The sequence below is a fragment of the Bos grunniens genome, chromosome 15 (assembly GCF_055505025.1).
Source record: "Bos grunniens cultivar Pamir isolate PY7600 chromosome 15, Bosgru_T2T1.0, whole genome shotgun sequence".
Taxonomy (NCBI): Eukaryota; Metazoa; Chordata; class Mammalia; order Artiodactyla; family Bovidae; genus Bos; species Bos grunniens.
The window spans coordinates 79,575,757-79,598,726 of NC_141179.1; the positions used below are offsets into that span (position 1 = coordinate 79,575,757).

Consider the following 22,970-nt stretch of genomic DNA (forward strand, 5'->3'; position numbering starts at 1 on the left):
CAAGGGTCTGAGTTGACAGAAATGGCTGGGAACAATTTCACGGAGGTGACGTTCTTCATTCTCTCTGGATTTGCAAATCACCCTGAACTACACGTCAGCCTCTTCATGATGTTCCTTTTTATTTATCTCATCACTGTTTTAGGGAACCTTGGACTAATTCTGATAATCAGAATTGACTCTCAGCTCCACACACCTATGTACTTTTTCCTTAGCAATTTAGCATTCATTGATATATTTTATTCTTCTACTGTAACACCCAAGGCACTGGTAAATCTCCAGTCAATTCAGAAAACCATCTCCTTCGTTGCTTGCTTTGTTCAAATGTACTTTTTTGTGGGTTTAGTGTGTAGTGAGTGTTTTCTTCTGGGGTCCATGGCCTATGACCGCTATGTAGCTATCTGCAATCCCTTACTGTATCCCGTGGTCATGTCACAGAAGGTGTGCAGGTGGTTGGGAGTCATGCCTTATATGATTGGCTTCACCAATTCTCTGGTCTCCATCTGTGTGATCAGCAGGTTGGCATTCTGTGAGGCCAGCATCAATCACTTTTTCTGCGACACCACAGCTCTTCTGGCTCTGTCCTGTGTGGATGCATTCAGCACAGAAATGGTGATCTTTGTTTTAGCTGGCTTCACCCTTCTTAGCTCTCTCTTCATCATCACAGTCACCTACATTGCCATCATCTCAGCCATCCTGCAGATCCGGTCTGCAGCAGGCAGAGAGAAAGCCTTTTCCACCTGTGTGTCCCACATCGTGGGGGTGACCGTCTTCTATGGGTCCCTGATTTTCACGTATTTGCAGCCTGATAACACATCTTCCTTGACCCAGGCACAGGTGGCATCTGTATTCTATACCATTGTCATTCCCATGCTGAATCCACTTATCTATAGTTTGAGGAACAAAGATGTAAAAAATGCTCTCCTGAAAGCATTTCAAAAACTGTTTCCATGACAAATCTGTGCATACTGCAACTAAAGCAAACCTGGAGTGCTTCAGGCATTCAATGGCTCAAAAATTTGGGAGCTAGTAGAGTAACCCCCAAAAGAATAAAACAAAGTAAATGATAACAGAGTCATGAAATGCAGGAGCTGAATTATCAGTTTATTTATTGATATGGATACTGGATCACCATGGAAGGTGTTCATTTCAGTACTAAAATTATTCAGACATAGACATGCACAGATATGTAAAGCATCTGAATGGTGGCTAAACCCACCTATGATTATGCCATCACACTGCAAAATGTTGAACTACTATTAAATTGATTTTTTATACGTTTTGACATGGTGTTTTCTCCACTGTCAACAAATTGAGAGTAGAAAATTGGTAGATTAAGAAATGGTGACTCAAATACTATTAACAAGAAATGATTGCTGATTAGCTGAGAGGAAGTGAAAGCATACTGCTGCTGCTGCTGCTAAGTTGCTTCAGCCATAGAGAAATAATAAAAGCGATTATAAATCTGTGGCCGGGAGGGAGTGGTGAGGGTTAGAGTTATTAATTTTCATGAGGTGTAAACACAAGTGATAAGAGGACATTGGGTGATACAGAGAGATCTCTTGGTAATGCGCATTCATTTTGCCGGGAGGGTTAAAATCCTTACCATTTATCTATGAAACCTCATTTTATGAAGTAGAGAATATTTCAAAAACCACAGAGTTCCATTTCTTAACAAATACAACGTGCCTCTCTAAGTTCAAAGACTGAATAAACTGTGTGTGTGTGTAGATTAATAGAGCACTGGCTATAGCACAATTCCTGAGGCATTTTGGAGGCATCTACAGAGGTGGTGGCTCAGATGCTAAAGAGTCTGCCTGCAATGCAGGGGGCCGGGGTTTGATCCCTAGGTCGGGAAGATCCCCTGGAAAATGGAATGGCCATCCACTCCAGTATTCTTGTGGGAAAATTCCATGGACAGAGGAGCCTGGCAGGCTACAGTCTGTGGTATACCAGAGAATTGGACATGACTTAGCAACTGAGTACAAATGTACATTAGCACTCAAAAACTATTAGTTTTGTTGAAAATTCTATTTAAGCAATCATTTCAAAGACATCTGTCAGGGTCTGGGCATGGGTTGGATACGAATTTCTAGACATGAGACAGAATGAGAGGGAAATAAAGTTTATTAGAGTGGGAGATGCTTTTTGAACAGCAGATCAGCTCAAGGGAGAACTGATGTTGAACAGGGATCCTTAGTCCACTTTTATTCCCAGGGTACAAGGAGTGGGATATGGGACTTGTGGGTCATTTGCTGATTGGATGAGGCAGGTATACTGAGCAGGGGGCAGAGTAAGGCAAATGCTATGTCTATGGAGTAGGAGGGGGGACAGGTTATACTGTTCAGGAGGACCTGAAATCCATTAATAGTTACAACACAGGGGAGGGAAGGACGATAAGGGTCTGGTGTTTCTGTTCCTGCATTCCAGGACCCTTCTTGGTTTTATCTGCTCTTTTGTCCTTGGTTCACCACAATATCTTTTATTTATAAATATCTTTTCAAATCACGTTTTCCTTAGTGGTTAGGACATTGAAATGAATGTATACAGAATTCTACATTGCATAGGTGATTGTAAGTAACTGAATTCAACTGGTAGGTATTGTTGAGAAATGTTGCTATTTGGAGCAAAGAAAGCTTTATTCCAAGGTTAAGCAAGAAGGATGTGGTGTTCATTTTCAAAGGGCTTCCCAGGTGGCTAGTGGTAAAGGACTCGCCTGCCAATGCAGGAAACATAAGCGATGAGAATTCAATCTCTAGGTGAGGAAGCTCCCCTAAAGGAGGGCATGGCAACCCACTGCAGCATTCCTGTCTGGAGAATCCGATGGACAGAGGAGCCGGCAGACTACATTTCGTTGCATTGCACAGAGTCGGACACGACTGAAGTGAGTTAGCACACATGTACATATGTTCAAAAGACCCAAACTCCCAGGTGATTTTCAAGGAAAAGTTTTATAGGCAAAATTTGCAAGAGTTCTACAGGATACGTGACCTTCCTCTGATTGGTTGGTGGTGAGGTCACAAGGTAGTGTTCCAGAGATCTACCTTCTGGTACCAATCAGTCTGGGGTCCCCGTTCTTGTGCTCAGCCTGAAGTTACCATGCTCCACCTGGGTGGGGCCTTAGTTCCTATAGAAGATCGAAGTGACATGCACTGTTATGTGCCTCCCTTGTGGAAGAAGCAGGACACTGGCCCATTACTACACTATTGTTGCTTTCCATGTGTGCTAACTGACCTAGTTATTGTTTGAATATGTCCTTCGGAACTCAAGAAAGGTCAAGGAGGATGAAAACCTTCTTTCTACAAACAGGAAACTGGGGACTAGAAATGGCATTTGTACCTGGGAAGGCCCCAAAAGGTCCTGCTGGGTTTCAATCCCTCTTTGATAATTCTCAACTTTGTGGGGAACAGGTGTTGGACAAGGAAGGGAATAATTGTTGGATAAAGATGTTAATGATAAACTCAGCAGAGGAGCTCGATTTTATGAGGACTTCATATTAACATGACAAAATAAATGGTCATGGTCAAATAAATAAATATTCTGAAAGCATAATCCTAAACTTCAACAGAATGAGTTTCAACATTGGGATATTACTGAGCAAGAACTTGCTTCTGATAATTTTGCAATCACTATGGTTATTGACGTGACTTTAGACTGAAAATAACTGAGAGTTTCTCAGTTGGTTTAACTCCCAAAGTTGTCTGTTGTCAAATAAGTTTACACTGGCATTTTTATTTCTAAAGATTCCTGTTTTAGCAGCACTATCATTTGATGAATAGAATTGCCCTGCGTCAAATGTCTGGAGAAGGCAATGGCACCCTACTCAAGTACTCTTGCCTGGAAAATCCCATGGACAGAGGAGCCTGGTAGGCTGGAGTCCATGGGGTCGCTAAGAGTCAGGCACGACTGAGTGACTTCATTTTCACTTTTCACTTTCATGCATTGGAGAAGGAAATGGCAACCCACTCCAGTGTTCTTGCCTGGAGAATCCCAGGGATGGGAAGCCTGGTGGGCTGCTGTCTATGGGATCGCACGGAGTCAGACACAACTGAAGTGACTTAGCAGCAGCAGCAGTATCAAATGTATAACACATAAAAATGTAGCTTCTTTATCAACACCAATAAATTATTACCTGTAATTCTGGATGTATAGGAAAACTTTCTTGTAAGATTCACTTTTAAATCTACATAAACATTGATTTCATTATCATGAATCAGCAGAAAATTTATAATAATATTGTAATATGATATTTAGTCTACCCCCTTTTAGAATCTTCTTCTTGGGCAAATAATCCTCAATGAAATATTTAATATTTGATGAACTTTTCTGGAGGGGCAGAAATTACTTTGTTGACAAAGGATTATATAGTCAAAGCTATGGTTTTTCCAGTGGTCATGTATGAATGTGAGAGCTGGACCATAGAGAAGGCTGAAAACCAAATAATCGATGCTTTTGAACTAGGTGTTGAAGAAGACTCTTAAGAGTCCCTTGGACTGCAAGGAGATCAAACCAGTCAATCCTAAAGGAAATAATTCCTAAATATTCTTGGAAGACTGATGCTGAAGCTGAAGCTCCAATAGTTTGGCCACCTAATGTGAAGAGCCTACTCATTAGAAAAGACCCTGATGCTGGGAAACATTGAAGGCAGGAGAAGAAGGGGATGACAGAGGATGAGATGGTTGGATGGCATCATCGACTCAGTGGACATGAGTTTGAGCAAACTCCAGATGATGATGAAGGACAGGGAAGCCTGGTATGTTACAGCCCTCGGGGTCACAAAGAGTCGATACAACTCAGTGACTGAACTGAACTCTGGAGGAAAGTTGTTCAAGGGGTATCAGTCAATGCATAAGGCATTTAATTATGTGATTTATGAAAGGCTAGTATAAAACTGATCACACTATATTGTGAAATTTTAGTTATAAAATGCAGATGGATACTGACTATATAATATGATAAGTATGCAAATATAGAAGAATACAATTAAGCATTCAATGAACAAAAATAGCTCAGACATTCACCAAAATTTGAGTTTGATTATTTTCATATCATTTTTGAATTTTGTTATATATTCATTTTATTTTTGTACATGCTATATTTTAGTATGTGGTGGTGATCTTTAGAAATCATTTTTTACAACAAAACACGCACATGCATAGAAGAACACAAGGGGATTTTTGGAGATGATGGCTAGGTTTAGAACCTTAAATGTGGTGATGGCATTTGGATATATGCAGATGTCTAAATTCATTAATAAGTATATAGTAAATGTGTATAAATCTTCCTGTATCAGTGATGCTTCAGTAAAGCTAAAAAAATCAGTTTTCATCACCCCTAGAAGAATTATCCTATTCATATTTGGAGATTTCATTTTGTATCTAATGGACATATTTACTCTTAGCATAGTGTCACACATATATATAAACATAAAATATAAATATAAAATTTTATTGTAAAAAATTTATCTTTCCATCCCTGATGGTTACAGTCATAGATTAATCCTTTCTCTAGAAATAATTACTCTACCACCACAGGAATAAATTTAGAACATCCCAAAGGAAAACTAAAGCATTGGGCTCTTCATTGTTTGGCTCCTAAGGGAAAATGCAACCAACTTTTCAAAGCTTAGCACAGCTGCATTTAGTCCTTGAATTCTTGTACTTGGAGACATGCAAGGCAATCTTTGATGGAAATTGGTCCATAGGGATGACCAGATGTTGCATAATCACCAATCCCCAGTATATGAAGTTCCCTTGAGTTACCAGGATGAGAGGCAAGGCATATTCTACTCTGCATTCTTGCACAGTTAGATCCCTGGTATTTTAGACACAACTTCCTGAAAAATTTTACATTTGAACAGCAGTTGAACAAAATTTCTACATTGATTTACTTTTCCCACAGAATAAAACAAAATAACTAAAATTTAATAAGAACATATCAAAAATATTATGTTATGGAAATTTTCAGCTGAAATGGGTCTTTATATTTTATTTGTGAGGGAAACTTTGTCATACTGCTAGTCAGATAATATTGGAAATAGTTGTTTTCCCACCAACTCTGGCTGCTGGTAAGTATTATTCTGAAAATCAGAAAGTTTTAGTTAGGTTCAAATAAAACAAGGACATTAGAGAAGCATACATGCAGATATCATCTAACCTTACCCTAGGTACTCCCAGGACTTGTGAAAGATAACATTGACATAATCAGGGACTGCAATGAATGTGTGTATTTTAGAAATATAATTTTTTTTGTAGAAATTTGATTTTGAATATCAAGTTATTTTTTGGAAATTAATGCTAATATGTGGTCGATCATTTTAATACACCCTAATGAATTCCAAAGGTTGAATTTATATTGCATTAGTATTAAATAATATTGGAAAAAAAGAATTGTGCATGATGTGTTGAAACAATTCTTTCATCATTATTTTATATCTAGTATTTGTTTTTCAGGGTTGCTGAAATTAATTATGAATAGGAATTAGTATTATGGGCATGCACTCTGTGATCAATCTGTCTTCATAGAATTACCGAGACAACATGTACTAGCTCTGACTCTGGATAAATTATCTAAATTCTCTACGTACTTCTTTTCATCTAAAAAATGTGACTAATATTAATATCTATGGTATAATTTTCTCAGTGGAATTAAACGCTATAATAAAGTGAAACATTTAAAACACTACAAGGCTATTTCTAATTTTCCAATACAGTAGCTTTTAATACATTACATCTAAATGTCAATTTATACACATTTCTATATTTAGAAATCAAGTAAAAGATTTTTCTCTTTATACTTGAGACACCCCTCTATATTATCCTTTTTCAGAAAAAGCTAATATAAATATGCTATGTTGTTCATAGAAACATAAATATTTTTTTTTCTTGTTTTTTTTTTTTAATTTTATTTTTTAAAAAAAAATCACATGCTCCCCATCCTGAACCCTCCTCCCTCCCAACCTCCCCATACCACCCCCCTGGGCCTTCCCAGCGCACCAGCCCCAAGCATCCAGCATCGTGCACTGAACCTGGACTGGCATCTCGTTTCATACATGACATTTCACATGTAGAAACATAAATATTTTTTGCAGTGATTCCTGCTAAGAATCAACTTTGATTTCTCAACAGTTTGGAGCATTTTAAAACTATGGGCAGAAGGAATATCACTCGTGTCTGACTTCATCCTCATGGGACTGACAGATTCTGAAGAGATACGGCTGGCCCTCTTCACCCTATTTCTCCTGATGTACCTGATTACTGTGCTGGGCAATGCAGGAATGATATTGATAATCTGCCTGGATCTCCAGCTTTACACACCCATGTATTTTTTCCTCATTCACCTGTCATTTCTTGACCTCAGTTTCTCAACCGCCATCACCCCTAAAGCTTTAAACAACTCACTGACTTCCAACAGGTATATTTCATACTTGAACTGCTTCATCCAGATGAATTGTTTTGTCTTTGTGGGGGTCACTAAATGTGTTCTTCTCTCCTCCATGGCCTATGATCCCTATGTAGCCATCTGCAAGCCTCTGCATTACCCAGCTATTATGTCCACTAGATGCTGCTGCTCTCTTGTCTTTGGATCCTTCTTGATTGGCTTCATGGACACCTTTGTCAATGTGCTTTGCTTGAGCAAATTGCATTTCTGTGACTCTAATGTAATCTATCACTTTTTCTGTGATGCACCCCCAGTTTTAGCCCTGTCCTGCACTGACACACATGATATTGAAATCACAATATCCATTTTGGCTGGCTCCACCCTAGTGGCGTCTCTTATCACAATATCAGTGTCCTACGTGTCCATCCTGTCCACCATCCTGAAAATCACTTCCACTTCAGGGAAGTGGAAAGCCTTCTCTACCTGTGCCCCCCATCTCCTGTCAGTCACCATCTTTTATGGCACTACGATTTTTACTTACATAAAACCAAATAAGTCCTACTCTTTGGGAAAGGATCAAGTGGTTTCTGTTTTTATAGTATTGTCATCCCCATGCTGAATCCACTTATATACAGTCTTCAAAATAAAGAAGTAAAAAATGCTCTCAGCAGAGTCTTACAGAAGAGAATGAGCTCCAAACAATTAAAGTAACACCGATCCTGAACTTTTAAGCTCCTCTGTTTGTCTGTGTATGTTTTTATTTTTGTCCCTATAGTCTATTTCCTTGCTCTTTCTCCAAAACACATAGAACTATTTATTTATTTATTCTATTCATCCATCCTTTGCTTGAATAAATACAATCTCAGGCCTTTCTAAGAATATGACTTTAGAAATCTACACTGTAATTAGAAACCATGAAACACATTTAAACCATGGTCACAATATGTATATTTTTAAGGGCAACTGATTTTCAAAATGAAAAGTATAGTTGTCAGTTTTTAAAGTGTGCTGTACAAATCCCCATGCGTAATCAAACTTTAGAGAATTTTATGACTGAAAAGAGTCCCATTTTGGAAAAAAATGATACCAGTTTCAGAAATCATTTCCTTTACTTGATGGAGAAGCAGGAGAGCAGAGTAATTATGAGTACTTGGTTGAGAACCATAAGTTCTAGGATTTAGATTCCAAACCTTCTACTCAATTACCTATAGAATGCTTTAAAAAAAATCACTGAAACTTTAAGTTTCAAGTTCCTAAACTGCACAGATAAATAACAATTCAAGGTCCAAAGAGTTACTGTAAAGATTAAATCACTTAATTGATGTTAACTTTTTAAGGCTGGATCATGGAAAAAGCAAGAGAGTTCCAGAAAAACATCTATTTCTGCTTTATTGACTATGCCAAAGCCTCTGACTGTGTGGATCACAATAAACTGTGGAAAATTATGAAAGACATGGGAATACCAGACCACCTGACCTGCCTCTTGAGAAACATGTATGCAGATCAGGAAGCAACAGTTAGAACTGGACATGGAACAACTGGTTCCAAATAGCAAAAGGGGTATGTTAAGGCTGTGTATTGTCATCCTGCTTATTTAACTTATATGAAGAGTACACCATGAGAAACGCTGGGCTGGAGGAAGCACGAGCTGGAATGTGGGGAGAAATATCAATAGCCTCAAATATGCAGATGACACCACCCTTATGGCAGAAAGTGAAGAAGAACTAAAGAGCCTCTTGATGAAAGAGACAGAGTCTCTAGAGTGAAAAAGTTGGCTTAAAGCTCAACATTCAGGAAACTAAGATCATGGCATCTGGTCCCATCACTTCATGGGAAATAGATGGAGAAACAGTGGAAACAGTGACTGACTTTATTTTTCTTGGCTCCAAAATCACTGTAGATGGTGATTGCAGCCATGAAATTAAAAGAAGCTTACTCCTTGAGAGGAAAGTTATGACCAACCTAGATAGCATATTATAAAGAAGAGACATTACTTTGTCAACAAAGGTCCATCTAGTCAAGGTTATGGTTTTTCCAGTGGTCATGTATAGATGTGAGAGTTGTACTATGAAGAAAGCTGAGCACTGAAGAATTGATGGTTTTGAACCGTGGTGTTGGAGAAGACTCTTGAGAGTCCCTTGAACTGCAAGGAGAGCCAACCAGTCCATCCTAAAGGCAGGACTGATGCCAAAGCCGAATCTGCAATACTTTGGCCACCTCATGCGAAGAGTTGACTCATTGGAAAAGACTCTGATGTTGGGAGGGATTGGGGACAGGAGGAGAAGGGGATGACAGAGGATGAGATGGTTGGATGGGATCACCTACTTGATGGACATGAGTTTGGGTATACTCCAGGAGTTGGTGATGGACAAGGAGGCCTGGTGTGCTGTGATTCATGGGGTTGCAAAAAGTTGTACATGACTGAGCAACTGAACTGAATAAATATTGGCCATTATCATCAGAACACTCACCTCCCAGTATTTTGAATGCCCAATGCCTTTTTCTTAACAAATATTCATGTGTAGTTTTACGAATTAGCTTTGGTTGATTCAAAGGACAAACACACAAAAAAACTAAAGGAAAACCTAGCATGTCACAGTTTTGCTTTTAGAATGGAATGTGTTAATATTGGAGATATTTGAAAATTTTAAGGAAATAGAAATGCCTAAGAAGTTTTTCAGGGTTTTGTATGTGTTCTTCTAGATTGATAATTTTTTATTTATTTATTTTAATTTGAGGCTAATTACTTTACAATATTTTGGTGGTGTTTGCCCTAATGTGAAATGAATCAGCCATGGATGTACATGTGTCCCCAATCTAATCCCCCATCTAAACCCCCCTCCCACCCTGGTCCCTATCCCATCCTTCAGGGTTGTCCCAGTGCCCCGGCTTTGAGTGTCCTGTCTCATGCACAGAATTTGGACCGGTGCTCTGTTTCACATGTGGTAATATACATGTTTCAATGCTAGTCTCTCAAATCATCCCACTCTCACCTTCTTCCTCAGAGTCCAAAAGTCTGTTCTTTATATCTGTGTCTCTTTTGCTGTCTCGCATATAGGGTCATTGTTACTATCTTCCTAAATTCCATATATATGCATTAGTATACTGTATTGGTGCTTTTCTTTCTGACTTACTTCACTCTGTATAATAAGCTCATTAGAACTGAGATAAAAAAATGCATAAAAAGTGCATTATTTTTAATAGCTGAGTAATATTTCATTTATATATGTGCCACAGCTTTCTTATCCAGTCATCTGCCAATGGACATCTAGGTTGCTTTCAAGTCCTAGCTATTGTAAACAGATGGATAGTTTTAAATAGATATACAGGGGTGTGTGTGTTTGTGTGTGTGTATTAGGTATATGAACAATATTCTTATCATTTCCTGTGTCCTTTTTTGAGGTTTTCTGTGTATACTTACAAGTTTAATCTTCGATTATTCCTTTATCATTGAAATCTAAAAGGACTGTGTTTGGTTAGAAGATCTAGATTCTCATTTTGCAGTGTTTTGGACATGAAATACTTGTAAATTTATTAAGTTAAAATTCTGCATGCAGTGTTATCACTTTTATGGCTCCTGGAATATATCAATTCTATTTTATTAATATTTATTTAGTTTTTTACTGATGTATAATTGTTTTGCAATGCTGTGTTAGTTTCTGCTGTACAACAAAGTGAATCAGTTATAAGTATACACATATTCCTTCACTCTTCGATTGGCGTTCCGTTCCCAACTGAAAATATTTAATAAGGCTATCTTTCTGTTACATGTCAATAAGCTTCAGTAAATGCATCTTTGATGAAATTCTGTGTATTTTAAAACATTACTGCCTTTCTGCTAATTTCTATAGGTTTGATATGACTATTAAAAATAAATTCTTAATCTAAATGCTTGGTTCATCTAATCATTTTTTTTTAACAGAGAAAAGTTTTAAAGCTGCCAATTTGCAATGAATTCAGAAGCTCTGGTAACCTATAATCTTTAATCACTAGGATGCTAAAATTTCTTATATTTTAAAGCTTTTCTTGTACATAACCTTGAATTGCAATTTTAATTTTCTCTATTGAAAGCTTATTTTAGAAAGTGTTTTTTATTTTCCAGGTATTTCATATATCTTGTTTAATTTGAAACTACATAGATCATTTTATTCAAACATCAGTGGTTATATAAAATTTGCTACTTGAAATTTAGATTGCTTTCTATGTAAAACAATCTTTGATTTTTGTAAATATTTTTAAATGTTAAAAATAAAATGCATAAGCATAAACTCTATTAGGAGATAATGTAAATTATTTGTATTAATTCAAAACTCTCAACAAATTCAAATGTTTTAAAAGTGTATTGTTTCACCTACACAATTTATTTTAATTATTTTCCATTTTTACAAATTCCACTTAAGATTATTATGACTTATTTTTGCTCTGATATCCATGTTTTCTAGACTCTATACTTAAAGCAATTGCTATTTATTTTTGCTTGCATTTGTTCAATAATATACTTTTTAACCCCTCTCTCATCTTTCAGAAGCATAATGCTTTTTCTTATATTTCTGGGTATTTTTCATTTTTCTAGTCTTTTGACAAGTTATGTTTATACCTTGTTTTCAAGATAAAGGTGATGCATTTATGCAGTGGAGTACAGAACTCATAAAAAAAGAGCTGGGTTTAATTTTTATTCACTATAATGAGCTTCCCTAAGATCAAAGAGTCAATAATTTTTTAATGTTTATGTGTGTGTGTCTATGCGTGTGTGGAGAGACATGAAGAACTTTAGCATAGCATAATTCCTAAGCCATTTTGGAGATATATTTAGAGATTCTCACTTCTCCAAATCAGGCAGAAAAACTTCATTAAATCCATAGTATTAAAAATAAAACTGGGTTTTGCTTTTATTTTTCCTTGAAAAGAGACTTGAACATCAACCCAGTTTAATGTACTCTTCTCAGCATTGTTACAAAATGACCTCTGGAAAAGATGAAATCCCCGCTGCTGCCTTCACTGTGCATGAATCTTGAGAAGGAATGAAACAAGTTGAGCAGTCAAAACATTTATTGAAAGGAACCAAAGATTAATTTCATGAAGTTCTTTTAGGAGAAAATATATGTATTTAAAATATTTGTCTTTCTCTTCAACAAGATTGTAAGCTCTTTGAGAAAAATGTATTTAGTCATAGTTTTGCTCTCCACAGCATGGAACAAATGTGTCACATATGCAGTATACAAGTAAATGCTTTATTTGCTTTTTTGGCTTGTGGAAACATAGTGATGAATTCATTAAGGTTAAGAATTCTATTTTATTCATGTTTATATCTTTCCTGGTATTTAGACAATCCTGTGCATATCAGCACTCAAAAAACATTAGGGAGGTGAGAGGGGGGCTCAGGATAGGGAACACGTGTACACCCATGGTGGATTCATGCTGATGTATGGCAAAACCAATACAATATTGTAAAGTAAAAAAAAAAAATAATAATAATAATAAAAGGGGGAAAAATAAATACACATGGTATCAAAAAAATAAATAAATAAAATAAGAAGAGACATTACTTTGCAAACAAAGGTCCATCTAGTCAAGGCTATGGTTTGTCCAGTGGTCATGTATGGATGTGAGAGTTGGACTGTGAAGAAGGCTGAGTGCCAAAGAATTGATGCTTTTGAATTATGGTGTTGGAAAAGACTCTTGAGAGTCCCTTTGACTGCAAGGAGATCCAACCAGTCCATTCTAAAGAAGATCAGTCCTGGGTGTTCTTTGGAAGTACTGATGCTAAAGCTGAAATCCAGTACTTTGGCCACCTCATGCGAAGAGTTGACTCATTGGAAAAGAGCCTGATGCTGAGAGGGATTGGAGGCAGGAGGAGAAAGGGACGACAGAGGATGAGATGGCTGGATGGCATCACCGACTCGATGGACGTGAGTTTGGGTGAACTCCAGGAGTTGGTGATGGACATGAAGGCCTGGAGCACTGCGATTCATGGGGTCGCAAAGAGCTGGACACTACTGAATGACTGAACTGAACTGAACTGAACTGATCTGAAGGCTGTCTTAGCAACTCATCACTCATTCCCTTTCTTAAACCTACATACATTTTTCATTCTAAGCACAATATCTGATTCAGATGATTGCTTTCATTATATTTCACCATCATCATGGAAAATTATTAAACTGATATTTCCTTTTTCCCCCCTCTATCAAAGCTTTTCATTTATGCACTGTAACTATAATGCTTAAATTTTTATAATTGTGTGAAAAATGTCAGCTGTTGAAATTCATTTATATTTACCTATATTTTCCTCGGTTCTAATATGTGTATTATTTGCACTTGCACTGTGTATGTGTTCTGTAGATCATTTCAGGCCTTTATCTTTATTGAGTATTAATAAAATTATATATCAAATTGTTATTTTTTATGTTTTAATGTTTCCTAGTTAATCTCTCTCTAAGAGCAGAAACATACCACACTTTTCCAGTTAATCATAAAATGTAGAAATATATTTTACTTGTCGAGTTATGATTAAATGTCCATATGTATACATATTTTGATATACACCTCAAACTTATCCTTCATGACCTCTCATCATTCTGTCTTTGAACTGCTCTATCTGTACCATCCCTCAAAACCTCTAGTTCATATGTTTCCATAGTGGGTTAAGCAGGTATTACTAGGTCTTAGGGAAAATACAGTAAATTCAACCTGAAAGGGAACAGAATTTTCAATGCCAATAGATGCTTTCTATGCTCAAGGATTATCTAGTTATTTAAAAATAAAATAGTAGACACAGAAGATGTTCTGGAAACTGAAGTTATCCTTTTGTAGGCGGCATTTACATTTAAAAGGGAAATGTCCATGTAGCTCAGATGGTAAAGAATCTGCCTGAAATGCAGGAGACCTGGGTTCAATCCCTGGGTGGGGAAGATCCCTTGGGGAAAGAAATGGCAACCCACTCCAGTATTCTTGCCTGGAGAATCCCCACAGACAGAGGAACTTGGTGGACTACAGTCCAATCCATGGAGTTGCAAAGAGTTGGGTACTGAGTGAGTAACACTACTACTCTCTATTTGGAAGGATGTCTCCCTCTCTGTGGTCTTCCCTGCTGGCTCAGTGAGCAAAGAGTCTGCCTGTAATGCAGGAGACCTGGTTTGATCCCTAGGTTGGGAAGATCCCCTGGAGAAGGGAATGGCTACCCACTCCAGTATTCTTGCCTGCAGAACTCCAAGGACAGAGGAGCCTGGAGGGCTACAGTCCATGAGGCCACAAAGATTCACAAACAGTCTGACATGACTGAGTGACTATCACTTTCACTTTGCTTCCCTTTCTATGCCAGGAGAAAGATGACTAAATCTCTATTCAATGAAAAAGAATGAATTTGAGTCTGCATTAACAACTGCACTCTTGGTTACTATTCTTTCCTGACTCCCACCCTCCCACATCTTCTTTTACCTTTAGCTGGAGATGGTATTTAAGGTCGTGGCTTGGACCCTTTTTGGAGAATTACTCAGTTTTATTGGATGTCTCCCATGTATAAAGGGGATATATATATTACTAAATTTCTATTTGTTTTTATCCTGGTCACCTGCCTTTCATTACAAGAAGGTGGGTTTCAGCCAAAAATCCGAAAGGACAGAGTGAAAATTATTTTTTGTTCCCCACAAATCTCATAATGTACGTGAAAAGTGATACAAATTAGATAACAATTAATGAATTAGAAAACAAAGAAAGATAATTTAATAGCATTTATGAAAAAAGACAGAGGAGCCTGGTGAACTATGGTCCATAGAGTTGCAAAGAGTTCTACATGAATAAAGTGACTAAGCAGCAGCAACAGCAGCATCCAAAGAAAATAAAAGAAACATTCTTTCATTCATTAAAGAAGAAAAAAAAAATTAACCATAGAGTCCAAGAGAGAAAGGAATGTGAAAGGAATGTTTGTGGATGGCATAGTTAAAACTAACAAATTAAAGGATAAAGCTATATCATATTAAATCAAGAGAGATTTAAAAAAAAATCTCTGAGGAGACTTTGGTTTCTTCTATGGTACAATAAAAGGTGCAATAATAACCCCAAATCATAAAAAAAAATATTGAACATAATCAAGATAAATTTCAAGGATGGGAAAATATTAAGCAACTGATTTGCTCCTGGTCATTTTGCAGTCACCAAATTATAGTCACAAATATAGAGTCAAAATTATAGTCACCCAAAGCTTCAAGGAAACTCCTGTAGCTCAGATGGTAAAGAATCTGCCTGAAATCCCCAAGACCTGAGTTTAATCCCCAGGTCGGGAAGATTCCCTGGAGAAGGGAATGACTACCCACTCCAGTATTCTCACCTAAAGCATTACAAGGACATAGAAACCTGGTAGGCTATAGTCCAGGGGGTTGCAAAGAGCTGGACACAACTAAGTGACTAATGTTAATATTATGGTTGTTGAGGTGGTTTTTACATTGAAAATTACTATTAGCCTATTTTACTTAACTCCCGAAGTTACCTATCATCAAATAAGTTTACTCTGGCTTTCTAATCCCTAAATAAGACTGGATTCCCTGGTGGCTCACAGTGTAAAGAGTCTGCCTGCAATGCAGGAGCCCTGAGTTTGATCCCTGGGTTGGGAAGATCCCCGGAGAAGAAAATGGCAACCACTCCAGGATTCTTGCCTAAAAAAGTCACACGGATGGAGGTGCCTGGTGAGCTATAGTCCATAGGGTTGCAAAGAGTCAGACTTTCAGTGAAAAATTAACTGGTCACTCGAAGAAAGAAATGGAAACTTTTATTCAAGTCAAATTGAGGATTGTAACCTGAGGACAGCTCAGAAATCCACAGGAACTTTCTGCCCCTTAGAAGTCAAAGGACAGTTACATAAGTTTTTGAGACAGAGACCTGTACATTAAATGATCTATATTTGACAGTAGATACAATCTAGATCTAAGCAAGTACTAGGTTATCGTTCATGTGAAAGGGTTAGTTTCTCAGTTGGGTCTGACTCTTTATGACCCCATCCCACCAGGCTCCTCTGTCCATGGGGTTTCCCAGGCAAGAACACTGGAGTGGGTTGCCATTTCCTTCTCCAGGGAATCTTCCCGACCCAGGGATCAAACCCAGATCTCTCACATTGCAGGCAGATTCTTTACCATCTGAGCCACCAGGGAAGTCAGGGGTCATAGTGGTATCATATGAGATTTAGAAGGAATATCTTAAGGAGTTGCTTTGTTGATGCTAGAAGAATGTCGCTTTTTATGGCTGAGCAGGTTTCTGTTGACAGTGGAGGTTTGGCCAAAGTATAATGCAGATACACAATGCACGGTAGAGGGGAGAGAGGAGGTGAAAGGACAGAAGGACATTTTTGTTTATAATTTTTCTTACCTTTATCATAAAATATGAATTTTATTTCACACCTATTCTAGCAGAACAAAGTTTGGGTGAATATAAATGCCCTTCCAAAATTCATTAAAAGTACAATAAATGCACAATTTTTTTCTTTTTTCCAAACTACAAAGTATCTCCTGAAGTTCGGGAGGATGACCAGAGTTTCCTGTAAGAGTTACTTTTAAATCTATATGAAAATTGGTTTAATTCTCATGAATTAATGAAAGATTCATAAGAGTATTTTAACCTGATTCTCAGTGTACCCCTTTTTATAGCCTTTCCTTGTTATTTCACCTTGGATAAACAATATTCAATAACATTCTTAACATCTGAAGAAGACTTCACTAGAATAAAGTTGGTTATAGGGTGTCAGTCAATAAATAAAACGTGAAGTTATTGGTTTTATGAGAGACTAGAATAACATGGTTATAGTATGTTATGAAATTTAAATTATAAAATGAGGATGGATACTCAATATCCAGTATGATAATAATTATGAAGTTCTATAGGTATGCAAATGAGCATTATATTAAAAAATCATCTGGAGAAATTTACCAAAATGTTACAAAATTTATCAAAATGTTATATAATGTTGAAATTTTTCATATCATTCTTTCAATTTTGTTAAATTCTCAATTTGTTTCTAATGCAAATGTCTACTCCCATAACAGTGTCACACAATTAAATATAAAAGACTCATTATGAAAAATGAGTCTTTCCTCAGGAATGAAGGAATGAAAAAATCATTCTTTCCCTGACAGTTTCAGGCATAGAGTAAATATTGCTCTAGAAATAGTTTCTCTACCACCCAGGCAAAAATTTAGAGCATCACACAGGAAGACCAAGCCTTTAGGCCCCTCACTGTGGGTCTTGGAAAGGAAGACATCTAGTTTCTCATGGCCTAGCATACCTGCATCTAGTCCCTGAAGACATGCCAAGTACCTTTTGTCCTTGGAGATATGCCAAGAATTCTTCCATGGAAATTGGTCCACAGGGATGACCAAGTGTTGCAATCATCAATCCCTAGTATGTGAGGTGCCCTGGAATTACTAGGATAAGAGGCAAGGCACACTCTGCTCTGCTGATATTCATTTTAGACATACATTCCTGGCAGATGTTACATTTGATCAGGAACTGAACAAACTTTCTAGGTTGATTAATTTTTCCTTCAGAATAAAACAAAATGACTGCACTAAAATTTAAAAAGAATTTATCTCAAAGAAACAAATATTATATTAAAGAAAGATAGATAATATTAGAGGAAGCTGTTTTTCAGTCAATCTTGCTTCCCAGTAAGTATTGTTCTCAAAAATTGAAGATTTTAGTTGAAATCAAATAAAGCATGAATAATATCAGAAGAGTATGCATGCAGATATCATTTTAGATATCTTTGCCTTCAGTAGTGCCAGGACTGGTGGACCCAGAAATATAGAGTTGTTATGATCATGGTCTTTTAGCCATTTAGAAATATAATTTTGGAAGAAATTTGATTTTGAATGGCCAGATTATGATAAGTTTGTATCTTTTGGAAATTAATACTAAGTATGTGGTTAGTCTACTAAAGTCCAAAGATTGATAGCTATTTTTCATTAGTATTAAATAATATTGGGGAAAATAGCAGAGCATAGTATATTAAAAATATTCTACTATGATTGTTTATGATACATATAGCATTTTAGTAGACATATTTGAAATTAACTATGACAGGAATATATAATGGACATGCTCTCTGGAGTCAATCTATCTTGGTAGAAGTACAGAGCCAACATTTAATAGTTCTAACTATGGACACGTTACTCAAATTCTGTTCCCTTTTTCTCATATGAAAAATGTGGGTAATAATACTATGGTATAATAAACTCGTGGGCATTAAATGCATTAAAAATGTGAAGCATTTAGGAGGCTTCTGTGGTGTCTCAGAGGTTAAAGCCTCTGCCTCCAGTGCGGGAGACGTGGGTTCAATCCCTGGGTTGGGAAGATCCCCTGGAGAAGGAAATGGCAACCCCACTCCAGTACTCTTGCCTGGAGAATCCCATGGATGGAGGAGCCTGGTAAGCTACAGTCTGCGGGGTCACAAAGATTCAGACACAACTGTGTGACTTCAGTTTCTTTCACTTTCAGGCTTATGCAATTTATTCAATATACTACTTTTTGTTGTATTTAAATGTTAATTTACATCTATTTATATATTTGGGAATCAAATTTTTTTCTTCATATGCTGTCCATACCTCATTATCATCCGTTCTTAGAAACACTGAACAAATATAAATATGTCAGGTCATATATAGCAACACAAACCTTTTTGAAGTAATTTCTGATAAGTTTCAACTTTGATTTCTCAACAGTTTGGAGCATTTGAACACCATGGGCAGAAGGAATATCACACAGGTGTCTGACTTCATCCTCATGGGACTGACAGATTCTAAAGAGATCCGGCTGGTCCTCTTCACCCTCTTTCTCCTGATATACCTGATCACTGTGCTGGGGAATGTGGGGATGATCCTGATAATCTCCCTGGATTCGCAGCTTCACACACCCATGTATTTTTTCCTCAGTCACTTGTCATTTCTTGACCTCAGTTACTCAAGTGTCATCACCCCTAAAACCTTAGACAACTTACTGACTTCCATCAAAACTATTTCATACGTGAACTGCTTCACTCAGATGTCTTTCTTTGTCTTCTTGGGCGCCACTGAATGTTTCCTTCTCTCCTCCATGGCCTATGATCGCTATGCAGCCATCTGCAGCCCTCTGCATTACCCCATTGTTATGTCCACCAGATGCTGCTGCTCTCTTGTCTTTGGATCCTATTTGATTGGCTTTACAGATTCCTTTGTCAATGTGCTTTGCATGAACAGATTGCATTTCTGTGACTCCAATGTAATCTACCACTTTTTCTGTGACACATCCCCAATTCTATCCCTGTCCTGCACTGACACACATGACGTTGAAATCATGATATTCGTTGTCGCTGGCTGTGCCCCAGTGGTGTCTCTTGTCACAATATCCGTGTCCTATGTGTTCATACTATCCACCGTCCTGAAAATCACTTCCACTGCAGGGAAGCAGAAAGCCTTCTCTACCTGTGCCTCCCATCTCCTGGGAGTAACCATCTTTTATAGCACTATGATTTTCACTTACTTAAAACCAAGTAAGTCCTACTCCTTGGGAAAGGATCAAGTGGCTTCTGTTTTTTATACTATTGTCATCCCCATGCTGAACCCCCTTATATACAGTCTTAGAAACAAGGAAGTGAAGAATGCTGTCGGTAGAGTCATTCAGAAAAGAAAGGTTTCCAAGCAATTAAAATAACAGTGATGCTGAAATTTTAAGCTATTTTTTTTCCTTCTTCCTTTTATGGTATTTCCTTCCTCTTTCTCCAGAAATGACTTGAAGACTTTACTTGTTCTTTATTTATTCATTTATTCAGTAGAATTATCCTTTGATTTACCAAATATTTTCTTGGACATTTATTAGAATATGCCTTAAGAAATCCACATTGTAATTGGAAACACCGACACATGTTAAATCCATGGTACAAATCTATCTGTTTTTAAGGCTAACTGATTAGCAAAATAAAAATTTTATTTACCACCTTTTGAAGTATTTCATGCATATTCAGAGAATTTTATGATGGAAAAAAGTTTCATTTTGGGAACAATGCTAACACTTTTAGAAATTATTTCATTTACATTGTGGAAAAACAGTATAGCAGAATGCTCTTGTTATTGAACCAAACACTCCAGACTTTTGATTCTAGATCTGCAACTCTTTCAGCTGTGTAACTCTTAAATAAAACACTTTCTCAATAGAATATAATAAATTATGATTCCAGGTCCATAGAGTTTTTCTAAAGATTAAATCATATAACTGATATAAGTGTTTAAGGTAGTACTATTAAAGGCAGACCATTATCATTAGAAGAAGAAGGCAGAAGGCAATGGCACCCCACTCCAGTACTCTTACCTGGAAAATCTCATGGATGGAAGAGTCTGGTAGGCTGCAGTCCATGGGGTCGCTAGGAGTCAGACACGACTGAGTTACTTCACTTTCACTTTTCACTTTTCACTTTCATGCATTGGAGAAGGAAATGGCAACCCACTCCAGTGTTCGTGCCTGGAGAATCCCAGCCTGGCGGACTGCCGTCTAAGGGGTCACACAGAGTTGGACATGACCAAAGCGACTTAGCAGCAGCAGCATTATCATTAGGACACTCTTATTTGTTCAGTATTTTTAATGCACAGTGTCTTATTCTTACAGAATATTCTCTTGTTTGTATAAAATTACTTTTGGTAGATTTAAAAGACAAATAGCTAAGAAAAAACTCAGCACCTCACAGGTTTGGATTTAAACTGGTACATGTCAATATTGCAGAAAACTTGAAAAGTGTTGAAAATTTAAGGAAATAGAAATGCCCTAAAAATTAATAACTTTGTATGTTTTCTTCCAGATTGATAGTTATGTGTGTGTGTGTGTGTATATAATGTGCTAGAACAATACTTCTGTCATTTCATATGCACCTTTTTGCAGTTTACTGTGTACATTAACAAGATTAACCTTTAACTATTTGTCAATGAATTCTAAGATGAATGTGTTTTTGACACATGGGAAAGATTGACTTTCATTTTGCAATTCTTTGAATGCAAAGTGTTTGTAAATTCATCAAGTTAAAAATCTGCAGATAGTTATATCTCTTTGGTTACTATCTGAAAATATATAAAAAAAAAATCCCTCCTTTCTATGTGTCAACAAGCTTCAGTAAATTGCTTTTTAATTGAAATTCTTATAACTGATATTTTATAGTGTAATTGTATTTTATAGTGTATTTTACAGTGTAATTGCCTGTCTCTCAATTTCTAGAGATTTGTAAAATTAAATTAATAAATTAAATGCTTTTTAAAATTTTTTTATTTTATTTTATTTTTTAACTTTACAATATTGTAAATGCTTAACTCTTTTGTTTTAAATTACTTAACAGAGATAAGTAGTTCAGTTCAGTTCAGTCGCTCAGTCGTGTCCGACTCCTTGTGACCCCATGAACTGCAGCACGCCAGGACTCCCTGTCCACCACCAAACCCCAGAGTTTACCCAAATCCATGTCCGTTGAGTCAGTGATGCCATCCAACCATCTCATAACCTCTGTCATCCCCTTCTCCTCCTGCCCTCAATGTTTCCCAGTATCAGAGTCTTTTCCAATGAGACAGCTCTTCACATCAGGTGGCCAAAGTACTGGAGTTTCAGCTTCAACATCAGTCCTTCCAAAAAACACCTAAGACTGATCTCCTTTAGGATGGACTGGTTGGATCTCCTTGCAGTCCAAGGGACTCTCAAGAGTCTTCTCCAGCACCACAGTTCAAAGGCATCAATTCTTTGGCACTCAACCTTCTTTATAGTCTAATTCTCACATCCATACATGACCACAGCAAAAATCATAGCCTTGACTAGATGGACCTTTGCTGGCAAAGTAATGTCTCTGCTTTTCAATATGCTATCTAGGTTGGTCATAACTTTCCTTCCAAGGAGTAAGCGTCTTTTAATTTCATGGCTGCAGTCACCACCTGCAGTGATTTTGGAGCCCCCCAAAATAAAATCTGACACTGTTTCCACTGTTTCTCCATCTATTTGTCATGAAGTGATGGGACCAGATGCCATGATCTTCATTTTCTGAATGTTGAGTTTTAAGCCAACTTTTTCACTCTTGAGATTCTGTCTCTTTCATCAAGAGGCTTTTGAGTTCCTCTTCACTTTCTGCCATAAGGGTGGTGTCATCTGCATATCTGAGGTTATTGATATTTCTCCCAGCAATCTTGATTCCAGCTTGTGCCTCATCCATCTCAGGATTTCTCACTGACTATGCCAAAGCCTTTGACTGTGTGGATCACAGTAAACTGGAAAATTCTGAAGGAGATGTGAATACCAGACCATCTGACCTGCCTCTTGAGAAACCTGTATGCAGGTCAGGAAGCAACAGTTAGAGATAAGAAGTAAAACTAAAAATTTACAATGAATTCAGTTTTTGTGTTAGCTTATTAATTTTAGTCTGGTAGAGCACTAAAAATTTCCCTTATTTTAAAGTTTTCCTTGTACATAATATTGAATTTCAATTTTAATCTATTCTGCTATTTAAAGGTTAAGATCATATTTTTAATTTACCAAGCATTTAATATTTTTTGTTTAAATTTTTGTAACTAGATAATTTTATTCACACTATAATAATTTTAAACTTTCATTTT

The 22,970-nt window shown here is 36.9% G+C and overlaps 2 protein-coding genes and 1 pseudogene across 2 annotated transcripts; all 3 read left to right on the forward strand.

Annotated features, from left to right (window-relative positions):
• LOC147358639 (olfactory receptor 8I2) lies at positions 1-951 on the forward strand. The gene has a single exon (XM_086342092.1). The coding sequence runs from the start codon at positions 22-24 to the stop codon at positions 949-951; it is 930 nt and encodes a 309-aa protein (XP_086198218.1). The 5' UTR covers positions 1-21.
• Positions 952-7,143: 6,192 nt separating this feature from the next.
• Positions 7,144-8,088, forward strand: LOC147358640 (olfactory receptor 8H1-like; annotated as a pseudogene).
• Positions 8,089-19,101: 11,013 nt separating this feature from the next.
• LOC147358641 (olfactory receptor 8H1-like) lies at positions 19,102-20,049 on the forward strand. Its single transcript, XM_086342093.1, has one exon. It carries the CDS (start codon positions 19,102-19,104, stop codon positions 20,047-20,049), a length of 948 nt encoding a protein of 315 aa, XP_086198219.1.
• Positions 20,050-22,970: the final 2,921 nt, after the last annotated feature.

What these genes read in the sequence shown, in the direction of transcription:
- LOC147358639 (XM_086342092.1), top strand. Translation starts at nt 22, where the DNA reads ATGGCTGGGAACAATTTCACGGAGGTGACGTTCTTCATTCTCTCTGGA.
- LOC147358641 (XM_086342093.1), top strand. Translation starts at nt 19,102, where the DNA reads ATGGGCAGAAGGAATATCACACAGGTGTCTGACTTCATCCTCATGGGA.